The sequence below is a fragment of the Lucilia sericata genome, unplaced genomic scaffold, assembly GCF_015586225.1.
Source record: "Lucilia sericata isolate MDLA Ls3-8-SP2 unplaced genomic scaffold, ASM1558622v1 Contig000445F_arrow, whole genome shotgun sequence".
NCBI lineage: Eukaryota > Metazoa > Arthropoda > Insecta > Diptera > Calliphoridae > Lucilia > Lucilia sericata.
Genome location: NW_023994460.1, coordinates 67,466 through 84,758, shown reverse-complemented (window position 1 = coordinate 84,758; position 17,293 = coordinate 67,466). Strand labels below are relative to the sequence as shown.

Here is a 17,293-nt window from a genome sequence, read left to right as displayed (position 1 = left end):
TAGATCGCAAGGTCAAGTTTCTCAAATTTCACCCCAGCTCCCTATAGCTTCTGGTACAAATGTACCAATTCAACCCCCGCATATTCAAACCCTATCTAACCAAACCCCTCATAATATAAACCCGGTTCCAGCAAGCAACCAAAATCAACACCCTCTTAATTTACCCCCATCAACTTCTGTAGCGACTCAGAACGTTCATACGTATGCTGCACATCTGAGCCCTAACCCCCATTCCACAGTCCTTTTGGGCTCGGCTATTTGTATAGTCCATTTTGACCATCTCAGATGTACAGCAAGAGCGCTAGTTGACCCTGGTTCGCAAGGTACCTTTATCTCTAGGAGATTACAAAGGAAGCTTGCAATACCAACATTTTCGGTACCATCGATAAATGTTACTGGTATGATGGATTGCTTGGCTGGAAATTCCTCGACTATGTGCGTTCTTACTATTGGTTTACCAATAGACCCGAGTTTCAAATTGAAAATTTGTGCATATGTAGTCGAGAAGATTACCGGTCGGTTGCCCTCGTGTTCCCTTACAGATATTGTAAGCTCTAGTTTTCCCGATATTACCATGACCGACGTCATGTGTACCCGTATGGATATTCTATTAGGAGGAAATGTTTATCCAAAAATTTTAACTTCGGATGTTAGAAAGCATCCGAATGGCAACTTGATCGCCCAGAGAACAGTTTTTGGTTGGATAGTAACTGGTGAAGTTTTTCAATCGGAACCCCCTTATACTATTGCATCGTTTTGCAATCAAGTGGAGCTGAACGCTCAACTTGCTCGGTTTTGGGAACTTGAAGAAGTTCCACAAGCGACACGGTTGTCGGAAACTGAGGAATATTGTGAAGAACTTTACCGGACTACAACCTATAGGAACCCCGATGGTCGCTATGTAGTTTCACTCCCGTTTCGTCGGGAATTTCTTAATGAAGTGACATTAGGAGATTCTCGACATAGTGCTCTGTCCCAGTTTAGGCGAAATGAAACTCGACTTTTGAAAACCCCCGATTTAAAATCACAGTATGATACTGTAATTAGAGAGTATTTCGAAATGGGACATATCAGAGCAGTTAACCCCCCGAGTTCAGATGCGACTAATTATTATTATTTACCGCATCATGCAGTATTTAAACCCGATAGTGTGACCACTAAACTTCGTGTGGTATTTAATGCCTCGAACCCATCCTCCAATGGCGTAAGCCTTAATAATGTTTTGTACCCCGGTCCTGTTTTACAGGCAGACCTAACGGTCTTAATCCTACAATGGCGACTCTTTCGTTACGTTTTTAACGCCGACATTGAGAAAATGTATCGCCAAATTTTAATTCATCCCGAACAGACACAATTTCAACGGGTCTGGTACCGCTGTAATCCTGAAGCTGATATAAAGGACTATGAGCTAAATACTGTCACATTCGGAGTGAATTGTGCGCCGTATTTAGCGATTCGAACTCTTTTACAATTGGCTAACGATTGTGAACCCCTAAGTCCGTTAGCATCTGAAATTTTGAAAACCCAAATGTATGTCGACGACGTACTTGCTGGCTCTCATGAGCTAGAAGACGCTTTTAGGAGACGTATTGAACTTACCCATGTTCTTGAATCGGCTGGTTTCGTGTTGAGAAAATGGACTGCCAATCACATACGTCTCTTAGAAGATTTACCCCGTGAGAATCTGCTTGATGCAGACTTCTTAAAATTTTCAGATGCTAGTACAACAAAAACCCTAGGCTTGCGATGGAATGCAGAAACTGACAGTTTCTACTTCCGACTCATATTGCAGCCACGCCGGGATATTGTGACTAAACGTGCTGTCTTGTCAGAAATAGCTAAGCTATTTGACCCCGCCGGTTGGCTATCCCCAAAAATCATTGTTGCTAAAATTATAATGCAACAAATATGGAAAGACAAGACAGATTGGGATGAATGTTTAAAACCCTTAACCCTTGTGCAATGGCACTCATTTTTAAATGATTACCCCAATATTGAGAAAATTAACATTCCAAGATGGGTTAATTTTCACCCGAGTTATGATATTGAACTTCATGCATTTTCTGATGCGTCAGAAAAGGCTTATGGCGCTGCTCTTTACGTTCGAAGTATTTCTTCGAATGAAATCTCTTCACATTTACTCTCTGCAAAGACGAAGGTAGCTCCTGTTAAGTCTGAAACATTACCCCGTTTAGAACTTTGTGGAGCGGCTTTGATGGCGAATATGGTAGAATCCTTGTGTAGTCAATTAAATCTAGACAAGAGAAAGATTTATCTGTGGACTGATTCTACTATAGTTTTATCTTGGCTCAAAAAACCCCCGTGCCATTGGCCAACCTTTGTCAAAAACAGAGTTGCCCTAATCGTAAAGAAAGTTGGTAACGAGAATAGGTTTCATGTGGATTCCAAAGATAACCCTGCAGATCTCGCAAGTCGTGGAAGTCTTGCTCGAGATTTAGTTGATAACCCCCTATGGTGGCATGGTCCCTCGTGGTTAAGACAGCCGCGAGAGTACTGGCCACAAAATATCTTTACCGAACATCAGCATTTAGAAGTTCAATCTTTTTCTGTTCAGACAGAACCAACATTTGACATACTGGAACGTTTCTCAGATTTACCCCGTGCAATGCGAATTATTTCGTATTGGTTCAGGTGTTTACAATATTTAAAAACCAGAAAATGCTTGTACAACACCTTAGATTTAACCCAGTCAGAAATGAAATTTACTCGAGATCGATTGGTTCTAGTATGTCAAAAGAATTATATACCTGAATATTCTCTACTCTCGAAAGGTAAACCCATTTCGTCTAAGAGTAATTTACTCACTTTGAACCCGTTTATTGATTCAAATGGTTTTGTCCGAATCAATGGTCGATTAACTCGATCCCCTGGCTTAACGTACGATGAGCGTTACCCTAAAATTCTGCCTTATGCAGCCCGATTTACCCGTTTGTTTGTTGAACATGTTCACAAATGCTCTGCCCATGGTGGCCATTCATTAATGCTCAGATTAGTAAGAAATGAGTTTTGGGTCCCCAAGTTAAAAAATCTAATTCGTACAGTCATTTTCAATTGCAAGGAATGTACTATATATCGAAAGAAAACCGGTCAGCAGATTATGGCTGCTTTACCCCCTGAACGTGCTTCTCTTACGAGACCGTTTACCCATACCGGTTTAGATTTCGCAGGTCCGTTCGACATAAAATCCTACATTGGTAGAGGTTGCCGAATAACGAAAGGTTATGTCCTCGTTTTTGTTTGTTTCGCCACAAAAGCGATTCATTTAGGGGCAACCGGTGATATGTCGACCGAAACATTTCTTGGTGCTTTTGCCCGTTTTTTCTCCCGTCGAGGTTGTCCTGCCCACATATACTCAGACAACGGAACTGCATTTGTCGGTGCTGCTAATTTACTCGAAGTAGACCGAAAGCAGTTTTTACTCCAATTAAGAGAAAAAGTACTTGTACGAAATAGTTTTCAGCCAGTTGAATGGCATTTTATACCCCCTGGTGCTCCTCATATGGGCGGCTTATGGGAAGCCGACGTAAAGAGTGTAAAAACTCATTTTCGCAAAATTGCTGGAATGCAGAAATTTACCTTTGAGGAGTTTTCGACAATGTTAACCCGAATAGAAGCTTGCCTAAACTCAAGACCCTTAACTGCAATGAGCGAACGTGAATCGCCGCCTGGAAGTCCACCGTAAATCAGTCGAGGCCCCCGGTACGTCTAAGGATGCAAAAACCACCCGAGACGAGATCCTTCGGGACTGTCGCTTATGCAGAAGCGAGCATGCCCTGCGTAAATGCCCCAAATTCCGAAAAATGTCGGTGGGGGAGCGATGGGAAACGGTCAAGAAGTACCGCTATTGCTTCAACTGCCTGGCCCACTCGCACATGAAGGACAAGTGCACCAGCCGTGAAATGTGCAGAGCACCATACCCTCCTCCACCGTCATAAGGTAAAAAAGGGGCACAAACCCGCAGCCCAACAACAAACCCACACCAGCGGCAGTCCCAAGGATCAAAGTTCCTCTAAAAGAAGGAAAAATAAACGTGGCAAATCCAAGGTCGGTAAAACACAACCACAACATCTTTGCTGCATGCAACCCCAACATTGCATGCAACAACAGCCGCAGTATCAACAACAACTCCCGCCGTATATGCAGCAACAACAACTCCAGCCGTACCAGCAGCAACAACAACCCCATCCATACAGTCAGCAACAACAAACCCCGGCCACAATTGTAATAAATGTGATGTCTGGCCGTATAGTTTGAAGTTTTTTTTTTTCATTGTTATTATTATCAATGAATTTATTATAAATGAATTGTTATATTGAAAAAAAAAATGTTATCTATTTTTATTTAACTCTGTTTTCAGCTCATTTTACCCCGCAGTATCCTTAGCCTTCCTTGTTGCAGTATAGCAAGGGGGGCGGGATGTTTATGCGCACAGTGTATATGGCCAGTTACTGTTCACTGGCCATTCTATGTTTTTATTCTTTGGCGCTTTTTATCCCCTTTCTCTCTTTTTTGTAATTGTAAAATGATCACTTACTTTTGTAACCCCGAAAAGTACGGTACGTACAAAACCCCAATTTATAACCCGAGAAAAAACAATAATAAAACCCCATTTTTATATTTATTTAAAGAAAACTAATTTTGTTTTTATTTTTCTTACCCCGATATTTTCGAGGAAATATTTCAAGGAAACAATAGCCTCCTTAGGACTCCAACCGAGAAAGGACTTAGACCTGCTATGCAGACGATGTCGTAATACTATTAAATGGAAAGGATCCAAATTACTTGTGTAGAAGAGCTGAGGAGGCTATGAATACGGCCTTGAGTTGGGCTCAACCAAGAGGCCTCAATGTTAACCCGTATACTGAACCTTGCTTCCTAGGCAAGATACCAAAGAAAGAAAAAGTTAAGTACTTAGGTGTAATCCTCGACCGGAAATTAAAATGGAGACACCACATAGAGGATAGGATCAATAAGGCACATCGGTACTGGGCGATATGTAAGAGAACTACAGGCATGAAATGTGGTTTTAGTCCTACTATGACAAATTGGCTTTATAAAAGTGTAACTAGACCAGTTCTAGCTTACGCTTCAATAATCTGGTGGACTGCTTTAGACAAAAAGTGCAATATCGGAAACTTTGAAACGCTGATCCCAGATAGAATGCCTTGGTCAAGCGGAACATTAGAGCAAATACCAGTAGGAATCCGTTGTTACACGGACGGCTCTAAATTGGTGGACAAAGTGAGGCCGGGGTTCTATATTGAAGACCCAGAAACAGAAATATACCACCGATTACCAAATCATAACACAAGCTTCCAGGCAAGTACGAGCAATAACGGAATGCATAAATTGGATAAGAATAAATATGGCGTCCACAGCGCTTAATATATTTACCGACAGCCAGAAGGCAATTAGGGCGATATCAGGTGATAGAACTAAATCTAAGACCGTATTGGATTTTAAGAAAGCTTTAACTGAACACTCTCCCTGAGGTAAGGTTCACATCATATGGATACCAGGAAACTCGGGAGTAGTCGGTAACGAAAGGGCGAATGTAATATCTTTAAAAGGAAGGGAGCTCGAGGCGAGAGAATCCACAGTGGGGCAGAATCGAAATTTTTTGGAAATTAATCTGGCATTTCTAAACGGCTGATACGATCGGGATAAAATTTGGCGTGAGCGTAGCCAAGGAATATTCGTTTTGAAGATGAACTCTGCAGATGCCCCAGGGACGGCGCTGTGGCGGCTCAAAGTAGGGTACCTACGACATGTAAAATTTTTAAACTCGTGCCATTTTTTTGTTTTTCACCCAAATTTTTATATTTTCTGAAAGCGCTCGACGAGATCTTGAAAAAACATGCTTGGACATACTACTTATCTCTTATAATATCCGAGTTATAGGCATTTAAAAATTTAGTGATACAAAATACCTTGGTCCGCCTTTTTTTGAATACCGGGCGTAATTTTGGACCAAATGGACTCAATTTTTTCTTGTTAGTTAGACAACGAAATTTCCAATAATATACAAAAAATTTCAGATCAATATTATTTACAGATCCAAAAATATACGTTTTTTAATTTAAAAATTCAAAAAATTTTAGATTTTTGCCGTTTTTTTGCCAAAAATGTGTCTTAACTCTTTTATTAATAAAATAAAATTTTCTTTAAGAACATATAACAATTTTATAGTTTTCTAAAAGGTATCTTTACGCAGAACGCTTTGGCGTAAAAAACTTGTCCTATTTTTTGAAAATGTTGCCACTGCGTCCTTCCGAATATGACCTATTTTTTATCAAAACTTCAACTTTGGGCGACATGTTCTAAAATCCCAAAGCTGGGATCAGAAAACTGAAAGCAGTTTTGGAAACCTCAATATGTTTTATATTTACTCCAAAAGTATTTTCCCAGCCCTGAAAGAAATGTGGACCCTACGGGCAAAAGTATAAAAAATCCCATTTTTGGGATTTTCATTCCTATTTTTGGGAATTGCGGGATGCCCTTTGACCTTTTCAATTTTTTTTTTGCATTTTCTTATTTGAAATGGCAAATTTAACAAGCGTTGAAAATTTCATTGAGTTTTGTTCAAACATAAAGATTTTGTCTTATATTACATATTTGTTAAATTTCTAAAACTATGATTTATATCAAAATTTTAATAGCTACAACAATTTAGTCCATATTTATCCCTTAATATCATTTTTTAGTTAGATATGGAAATTCTCGACCCTTTACAAAAAATTTCAAGCCAATATCTCAATTACATTCAAAAATATGTTCATTTAAACCTGTGTCCTTTAATTTTATCTTTTTCATATTTTAGTATTAAGTATGACAGAACATATTTAAATCTTATATTTACCTAAAAAAACTACCCTACCATCACCTATTGCTGTTAATGATGTGGAAGCTTGTATTGATATATCATCTTTGCTGGAAAACACAGCATCAAGAATTGTGTCAGACTTTTCAGAAGACCAACTAAGGAAAATTCATAACTGTGATGTTGTCTTAATGTGTAAGTGGGGATGTGACGGTTTATCAGCACTTCCAGAATACAAACAAGCTTGTGGAAGTCGGACATTAGCAGACTACAAAACTGTATTTATGTCATCATTAGTGCCATTACGAATTCGTTCATATTCCCTTAATCCATCATCGTCAAGCATCGGAAATTCATTTGAAGATATATGGATCAATACTACTCCGGGTTCAAAAAATTTTTGTAGACCCATTGGATTTGAATATATAAAGGAGTCAAAGAAAACAACAAAAGATTTAGTGGAATATTTAAAAGATGAAATAAATGTACTGGAGCCCATTTGCATAAAAATAAAGGAATTCTCTATTAACGTATCATATCAGCTAAGCTTAACAATGATTGATGGAAAGGTCAGCAATGCCATAACAGAAACTTCTTCCTTCTGGAGATGCTCAATATGTAATGAGAAAATGTCGCAATTCTCAAATATAAAAAAAAGCAGAAGTATTAATGAAGAAGTCCTGTCTTTCGGAATTTCACCACTTCATGCCAGAATACGATTTTTGTATTACTTTTTACACATAGCATACGACCTCAAATATAGAAGTGTGCCAGAGAATCTTACTAAATCAACAAAAAATAATGAAGAATTGAAAGAACTGAGAGCTGCGGAAAAAAGCAGAATCCAAGAAGAATTTAAAGTTCAGATGGGATTAAACATCGACAAACCACTTCCAAGTTGCGGTAGTACAAATGACGGTAATACGGCGAGAAGGTTTTTTCGTGATTTTGAAATTACTTCAAAAATAACTGGAATCGACAAGGAGTTGCTTCGAAGAGTTAACACTATTTTAATGGCACTGAATAGTAAACATAAAATTAATGGAAATCGATTTGGGGAATATACATCTGAAATTTCTAAATTACTTGTATCTCTGTATCCATGGAGGGAACTAACACCAACAGTACACAAAGTATTGTGTCATGGTCAAATAATAATTGAATCGAATATTCTTCCACTTGGAGAGTTAACAGAAGAAGCCCAGGAAGCGGGGAATCGAGATTTTAAGCATGTTCAACTATTCAGCTCAAGAAAATGCTCCAGGCAATCACAGAATGAAGATATTTTTAATAGTTTACTTCTATCTTCTGATCCTGTTCTTTCAACTATGCGAAAAAGATGGATTTGTTATGAAACTCTATCATCTCAAAACAAGGAAGATTTAAAGGACTTATATTACCTTCTGGATATATATACCGATATGACAGATTATTTTATAGAAAATAAGTAGTGTTAGGAATTAACTATATAAGTAGGTTGTAAGAATTAATTGTATTATGTTTAAGATAAACAGTTCAAATAAAAAAAGCTATTATACTAACTGATGATATTGTATTAAATTGTGTTTTATATTTCGGTGGGCGGGAAAGGTGGTTTGTGTGGGGTGATTTAGGTGTTGTTCTACGTGGCTCATAATAAAATATAGTCTTTAATAAAATAATTAACTAAATAATTTTTAAAAATTGTCCAAATATTTTATTCAACACCAAATGTATGTTCTGTCATACTTAATACTAAAATATGAAAAAGATGAAATTAAAGGACACAGGTTTAAATGAACATATTTTTGAATGTAATTGAGATATTGGCAAATATTTTATTCAACACCAAATGTATGTTCTGTCATACTTAATACTAAAATATGAAAAAGATGAAATTAAAGGACACAGGTTTAAATGAACATATTTTTGAATGTAATTGAGATATTGGCTTGAAATTTTTTGTAAAGGGTCAAGAATTTCCATATCTAACTAAAAAATGATATTAAGGGATAAATATGGACTAAATTGAATAAATCATAGTTTTAGAAATTTAACAAATATGTAATATAAGACAAAATGTTTATTTATGAACAAAACTCAATGAAATTTTCAACGCTTGTTAAATTTGTCATTTCAAATAAGAAAATGCAAAAAAAATTGAAAAGGTCAAAGGGCGCCCCGCAATTCCCAAAAATAGGAATGAAAATCCCAAAAATGGGATTTTTTACATTTTTGCCCATAGGGTCCACATTTCTTTCAGGGCTGGGAAAATACTTTTGGAGTAAATATAAAACATATTGAGGTTTCCAAAACTGCTTTCAGTTTTCTGATCCCAGCTTTGGGATTTTAGAACATGTCGCCCAAAGTTGAAGTTTTGATAAAAAATAGGTCATATTCGGAAGGACGCAGTGGCAACATTTTCAAAAAATAGGACAAGTTTTTTACGCCAAAGCGTTCTGCGTAAAGATGCCTTTTAGAAAACTATAAAATTGTTATATGTTCTTAAACAAAATTTTATTTTATTAATAAAAGAGTTAAGACACATTTTTGGCAAAAAAACGGCAAAAATCTAAAATTTTTTGAATTTTTAAATTAAAAAACGTATATTTTTGGATCTGTAAATGATATTGATCTGAAATTTTTTGTATATTATTGGAAATTCGGTATTCAAAAAAAGGCGCACCAAGGTATTTTGTATCACTAAATTTGTAAATGCCTATAACTCGGATATTATAAGAGATAAGTAGTATGTCCAAGCATGTTTTTTCAAGATCTCGTCGAGCGCTTTCAGAAAATATAAAAATTTGGGTAAAAAAAGGCACGAGTTTAAAAATTTTACATGTCGTAGGTTCCCTACTTTGAGCCGCCACAGCGCCGTCCCTGGGGCATCTGCAGGGTTCATCTTCAAAACTTAAACTCGAATGCTCCTTGGCTACGCTCACGCCAAATTTTATACCGATCGGATCAGCCGTTTAGAAATGCCAGATTTATTTCCAAAAAATTTCGATTCTGCCCCACTGTGGAATCCCATAAGGCCTCTTGGAATAACGAAACAGTGGGTAGAACCACGAAGATCCTATGGGGTAACCCTGATGAGAGCAAGAGGAAAAATAACCTCAAGATGAGCAAGTCTGAAGTTAGTATGATGGTACGTGTTCTGAGTGGACACACAGGATTACGAGCACATCTATGCAAAATTGGACGTGCGGATTCAGACGAATGTAGAGCATGTGGTGAAGACAGTGAAACTCTGGAGCACTTTCTTTGCCACTGCCAGGCATTCGTCGAAGTTAGATCCAAGTATCTTGGAAGTGATGTTATTCCGGAAATAACATTCCTGACTAACACTGATTGGAATATTCTTAGAATTACCTTCAGGAACTGAGTTTCTGTACACTGAAAAATAATTCATTCAGAGAACTTTTTTTTCATGATAATGAGCGCACAACAGGCCCGATAGTGGCCTAGGTGTATTTCTTCGGATTTGATGTAGTATACATCCTCCTATCAACCTAACCTATCCTAACCCTTGTATCTCATTTGTAATAAATATCGTTCATTTTATTTTTTCTATTATTATTACATTATTAAAAAATAGTATTTGTTAATTTATATTATTAATTAATTCCATTTCGTTTGTCATAATTTGTTAAATATACATGATTTTTAATTTACTTTTTTTTTAATTTACTCTCAATCAAAAAAATATCCAAAAAAGTACGCGAACGCAAATTTGTAAAAAATAAATAACACAATATTCGTGTGTTATTTATTTAAATATTTCTTTCAAAGAAATTTAAATTTACCAAATTTTTGTTTTCTTTGGTTTGTTTACATATTCATATTTCAACCATATGTTGTGAACATATCAAAAAATTCTCTATCAACGAACTGTCATTTTTAGCGCTCTCTTACTCTCTCGTTGCAAGTTTTCAAAAGTACGCGAACAGAAACTGAAAATTTTATTTTTTATTTATTATTGACATTTATTTTTGTGTTGGTAGAATTTTACTTTACAAGCAGAGTTATATTTTTTTATTGAAAATTCAAACAAATAAAAAGTATTTTTAAAATACTATTAGCAAATTTTTTCTTTAAAATTCTGTTAATTTTGAGCAAACTGAAAATTTTATTTTTTATTTATTATTGACATTTATTTTTGTTGTGGTAGAATTTTACTTTACAAGCAGAGTTATATTTTTTTTATTGAAAATTCAAACAAATAAAATTATATGAATTTTTATAAAACTCTGTATTAGGATTATAACCAAAATTAGGCCCTATAACTATGTAGCAGCCAGTAGTGTTCTGATGGCGAAAACTTGTTTCTCAGGTCATTTTGATGCAAAAACCTCCGCGACAAATCGATTTTCTAAAACCATTCACAAACAAATTTTCATGAATTTTAATAGTATAATATACATTCTTGGAAGCTAATGTTGAAAGAAGGGTAAACCGCCGCCCCTACTATTGAGTTTTCTCCGTATAGCTGTCGTGGTAAAACAATGACACTAGTTTATATCAAAAATTTCCAGTTTTGTATTAAAAAATTTAAATTTTTTTAGGGAAAATATCGAAAAAAGTAATATAATTTTTTGACGTATATTTTTATGCTCTTGTGGAATGGATAGGGCCGATTTGAAATATCCAAAAATTGTGTAAAAGTTATAACCCTACTCTGTACGCCTGGTGAAAATTTTAAATGCTCTAATACATATATTTAAACAAATTTAAGTACTTTTTACATACATACACATACACATATACATACATACATACATACATACATACATACATACATACATACATACATACATACATACATACACACATACATACATACATACATACATACATACATACATACATACATACATACATACATACATACATACATACATACATACATACATACATACATACATACATACATACATACATACATACATACATACATACATACATACATACATACATACATACATACATACATACATACATACATACATACATACATACATACATACATACATACATACATACATACATACATACATACATACATAAGAAGATTTACGTTCCTATAAAAGTTTCTTACGTCAAATTTCATAACTGTATTTCATAACAACATATTTCATGCCAGCAATGATCATCTTTAGTAATTTTCCGAAGGAGAGCTTATATGAATTGACCCTACCAATTAGGAACCTCACTAAATTTTGCTCCTATAAAACTTTTATGTGTCGAATTTCATCATTTTCTAAAGGGGACCTTATGGCGGATAGGGTTATTTATGGACCGATCTACATAAAATTTGGTAAAGAGTTTTGGGCTCGCAAGAACTTAATTCTGTCGAATTTCATCGCTATTCTCGTATTTTTAAGCCAGTAATGAGCGTTAAAGTCATTTTCTGAAGGGGACCTTATAGGGGGGATTAAACCTTGCAAAATTTCACAATTGTTGACTAATTAACATTTTAATGACTGTTTAAGCTGTATTCCGGGGACCACTTGTATTGGGACTATTCGAACACCTGGACCGATATTGCCAATTTGCAATACCAAACAGTGCCTATCAATAAAGAATAATTATGCAAAATTTCAGCTCTCTAGCTTATTTCTATGTGTTACAAACGGAAGAACAAAAACATTATATCCCCATCTTTTTTGATAGCGGGTATAATGAAAATTAATGTTTTTTTTTTTTTGAATTTTTTTGAATTGAAGTTTCATTTTGTTTCAAATGTAATAGTGTAGAAACAAAAAATATTTTCCATTTGATTATTTTGATAATCATACCAATTATAATTTTATTTTGTTTTGGCAATATGAAATATAAATCTAACGACTTATATCACCTTACAACAGTAATTTTCACATATGAAAAAAACTATGTGTACAAGAAACTGTGGAGCATTAGTATTAACTCTGTGTACTCAGTTTTTCATAATCAGCTTTTACGCCCCCGTAAAAGGACTTTAAAGGACATACGATTTCAAAAGCCGGAATTCCAAATTTATAAAAAAGTTTCGTATTAATATTACTATCAAATGAAGCTGAGAAAATTTGCTTCAAAATAATATTATTTATTTCAATTCATCAGGATTAAAAATGAAATGGATGCTTATAAAAAATTGGTCACAAAAAAGTAGTTAAAATTTTTGTTTCATAAATGAGACCTTTTTAAATTCAATTTCTTTTTCGATTTTTGTCTAAGTGTGTCAAATAAATAATATAGATAGAATGTACAGATTCTCAGCTTTCATTTCATACCAATATGAGCATCATATAAAATTAATATATTCGTTTGAAATTGTAAGTCCTTCCAACTATGAAGTCCTTTTATAAGGACATAAGAGCTGATTATAAAAATCGTAGTACGCAGAATTGCTATAAATGGAATCTGGTTTCACATGCATATCAACTTTTCTATATGTGAAAGCTTTTTTCAAAATTGTTACAGGGTGTACTATGGTGCGTGTACATAGATTAAAGACTGGTATTCCTAGGCCTGATAAGGACACAGCCGTGTCATCTATAGTAACCACTGCATCAGAAGCCACTTCAGGCTACCCGAAGAAGTCAAATCCAAAGTGGGAGGATGTGGTCACCAACTCGCTGAAAGATAGTTTAATGGATGACCAAGATTGAGACTATCCAAGCAAACCTCCATCGGAATGAAATGGCCACCAACGCTCTGATGACTAAATTAAACATAGGTAAGATACACATATGTACATAAGAGTGCTCCAAAAAAACGAAGTTGCGAATTTCGCCCGTCCCCCCTCTAGAATTGTTCTTTGGGTTGTAAAACTATATCATACAAAAAATTAGACTGATAGGATAACATTAACAGGTGCCGCAACGGCTCTGAAGTTTTCAAGTGCATTTACAAGGTGAAAATATCGATTTTTTCCAGTTTTTGCTCAAATTTGGCCATTAAGTAATAAATTTTGAACTTTATTGTAAAGGAATCGTAATGTGCACAGAGTAAGCATTTCGGAAAGATATAAAACACAAAAGTTGCTTGAAAACTTTTAAAGTTATTGCAAATTCCTCAGGAAATGTGACAAAAAAATTAACTTTTTTGTAATATATTCTAACAAAAACATTTTGTTACTTAAAATATATCTATAATTACTCGAATATTAGTTTTTGCCCTTATAAGATAACGCAAACTTCTACTCAGCTATGGTCAAAAGAGGTTGATTTTTTCAACGGCCGTTTCAAATCTCCAATTTAAGTTTTTTTGAATCTTTGTTAAACAAATTTCAAAATTTTTATGGTCAGTAGATAAGGCTATTAAACGTTAAAAAAATTAGATCAATATTTCTTACAGTTTAGCTGTACCTGCGATTTGAACTTGGTGGATTTCGGGAAAGTCGCATTTTTTTTTTTGTAATATTTTGGAGAATACGTATTAATTCTTTACTGATGCATATTTTAAATAAAGTATTAGCAGAGTATTATAGTCTAGATAATATAAAATATATATCCGAAGTTTTATTAAAATTGGACATTCTTAACCCAGACAGAACAGCAGTGCTGTCCAAAATTAAAAAAGTGACGATTAAAAAGACTGCTCTTGCTATGCCTGATAAGGACACCACAGTGCCATCAAAGGTACCCACTGCATCAATAGCCACTTCAGGTTACCCGGATGAGTCAAATCCAACGAGCGGAGATGTGATCACTAGCTCGCCGGAAGACAGTTTAAATGGATGACAATGATTGAGGTTATCCAAATAAACCTCCATCGGAGCGAGGCAGCTACCAACGCTCTGATGGTTAAAATTAACACAGGTAAGATACATATAGCTTTAATCCAGGAACCTTAGACGATTCGCAACAAGGTTTCTGGATTAAATCACGTAAATTTCCAACTTTTCTACGCTGATATAGGGTCTCGACCGAGATAATGTATCTTATGTCACAAGAACTTATGTTTCTCCTCTCAACAAGATTATCCACATCGGATGCAACGGTGTTGAAGCAAGGTCGTGGCAACATATACCTTGCATCTGCTTACCTGCCTTTCGATTCTCCGACACTACCACACAAAGAGCACAAAGGAATAATAAGAAAATTGTATTAGGTTGTGATGCCAACTCCCACCATGTAGCTTGGGGTAGTACAAACATCAATCGCAGGGGACAAACCCTTATGGATTTCCTTAATACTAAAGACTTGATCACATCGAACTTAGGTAATAAAGCTACCAGAGAAGAAGTGTTAGATATAACTATATGTTCAGAAGAGCTTATAAACGAAATTCAGGATTGGAGATTGGGACGAGCACTTCTTTTATGACCATCGGTACATAAGATTCAAAATACTACCACCACCGCCACCAAAGCCGATAAAGTAAGTCTAAAACTAATTGGACAATGTTCGGTTCCTTACTAAAGAACCGTTTATGTCAGGACACTTTTCAATGTCGAAATAAAGAAGACATAGACGCCAAAGTAGATATGCTCACAAGTGCCTTGGTTGAATCGTTCGATGATAGCTGCCCACTGCGAGAGCGAAGATCTGCCCATGATATACCCTGGGTAACCGGGGAGATCCGGAACCTTGGTAAGACTCTTCGCAAACTATTTAACCGGGCACGTCGTAAAAAGACCGCAGTATACTGGGATGAGTATCGTAGTAAACTTGGTGAATATAAGAAAATTGTTCGTAAAGCCAAGCGAGACTCCTGGAAACTTTTCTGTGAACAGGTAGATAGCGTAAGTAACGTATCGAAGATAAAAAAATTCCTATCCAAAACTCATGTTCAACCGGAATATATGGTGGATGATACGGACAGGAGGCTGGAGGATATGGAGGAGACAATGAAACTCCTAACGGACTCTCATTTCCCACCCGGTATATCGAATAACATAGGTGAACCGATATTGGAGGAAGGGGAGGCTAACACGGAAATTGTAATTACATCTGATATGGTTAAAGGGACAATCAAGAGCTTCGCTCCCTATAAAGCTGCAGGGCCGGATGGCATTTTCCCGGCACTCTTACAGATGGAGCGGGACTGGTTTCCGTACATCTGTCTCAGATATTTACGGCATACTTGAAATTCACATATACCACCATTAAATGACAGGATGCAAGGGTAATATTTATACCTAAACCAGGGAAACCTAGCTATTCGACACCCGACCCGATAAGCCTTACGTAATTCCTACTTAAAACCTTGGAACGGATAGTCGATAGCTGGCTTAAAGCAGTATACCATACAAAGACCTTAAATATAAGCAGCATGCTTATTTAAAACGAAGTCGTCCACTACATAGGTGAATCTTTTGATAGCAAACTGTTTACACTGGTGGTATGCATTGACATCGAAGGCGCTTTCAATAACGTGCACACTGATACCCTTATCCAATCCCAAGACCAGTTTTATGTTGACCGGGTGCTCCGTAACTGGATCAACTACATGCTAAGGAACAGATGGATAAGCTGCGAGATATACGATATAACTATCAGGAAAAATGTATTTCTTGGTATACCACAGGGTGGCATTTTGTCACCTTTACTCTGGGTTACCACGATTAATAGCCTCCTAAGGACCCTAACCGAGAAAGGACTTAGACCTGTCTGCTATGCAGACGATGTCGTAATACTTTTAAAGGGAAAGGATCCAAATTACTTGTGTAGAAGAGCTGAGGAGGCTCTGAATACGGCCTTGAGCTGGGCTCACCCGAGAGGCCTCAATGTCTTTTCACAAGAAAGACAAAAATTTCTACATATACTGAACCTTGCTTCCTGGGCAAGAAGATACCGGTGACAGACAAAGTTAAGTACTTAGGTGTAATACTTGACCGGAAATTAAAATGGAGACACCACATAGAGGATAGGATCAACAAGGCACATCGGCGCTGGGCGAATGATGAAATGGGGTCTTAGTCCTACTATGACAAATTGGCTTTATAAAAGTGTAATTAGAACAATTCTAGCTTATGCTTCAATAATCTGGTGGACTGCTTTGGACAAAAAGTGTAATATCAAACTACTACAGGGAGTTCAGCGTACATGGTGCTTGGATATAAGTGGTGCCATGTGTACTACTTCAACCAAGGCTCTGGAAACGTTGCTAGATATTCCACCCATTGAAACATATATAAGATATGAGGCGGCGCTTACAGCCGAACGGCTCTTTACTTTAGGCGAACTGGCCAAAAACGGCTATAGGACACGTCATCAATATATACTGGACACATTGGAAGGTTATACACATTCATCGGACGTGCCTGATCTCATACCAGACACAGAATATGTCGGAAAATTTGAAACGCTAATCCCAGATAGAATGTCTTGGTCAAGCGGAACATTAGAACAAATACCAGTAGGAATTCGTTGCTACGCGGATGGCTCTAAATTAGGGGACAAAGTGGGCCTGGGGTTCTATATTGAAGACCCAGAAACAGAAATATACCACCGTTTACCTAATCATTACGCAAGCTTCCAGGCA

The 17,293-nt window shown here is 36.2% G+C and overlaps 1 protein-coding gene across 1 annotated transcript; it reads left to right on the top strand.

Moving 5' to 3' along the window:
• The first annotated feature begins 574 nt into the window (after positions 1 to 574).
• Positions 575 to 3,703, top strand: LOC119604939. Its single transcript, XM_037957846.1, has one exon. It carries the CDS (start codon positions 575 to 577, stop codon positions 3,701 to 3,703), a length of 3,129 nt encoding a protein of 1,042 aa, XP_037813774.1.
• The last annotated feature ends 13,590 nt before the right edge of the window (positions 3,704 to 17,293 follow it).

Excerpts from the sequence above, each read along its gene's own strand:
- LOC119604939 (XM_037957846.1), top strand. The coding sequence starts at position 575 with ATGACCGACGTCATGTGTACCCGTATGGATATTCTATTAGGAGGAAAT.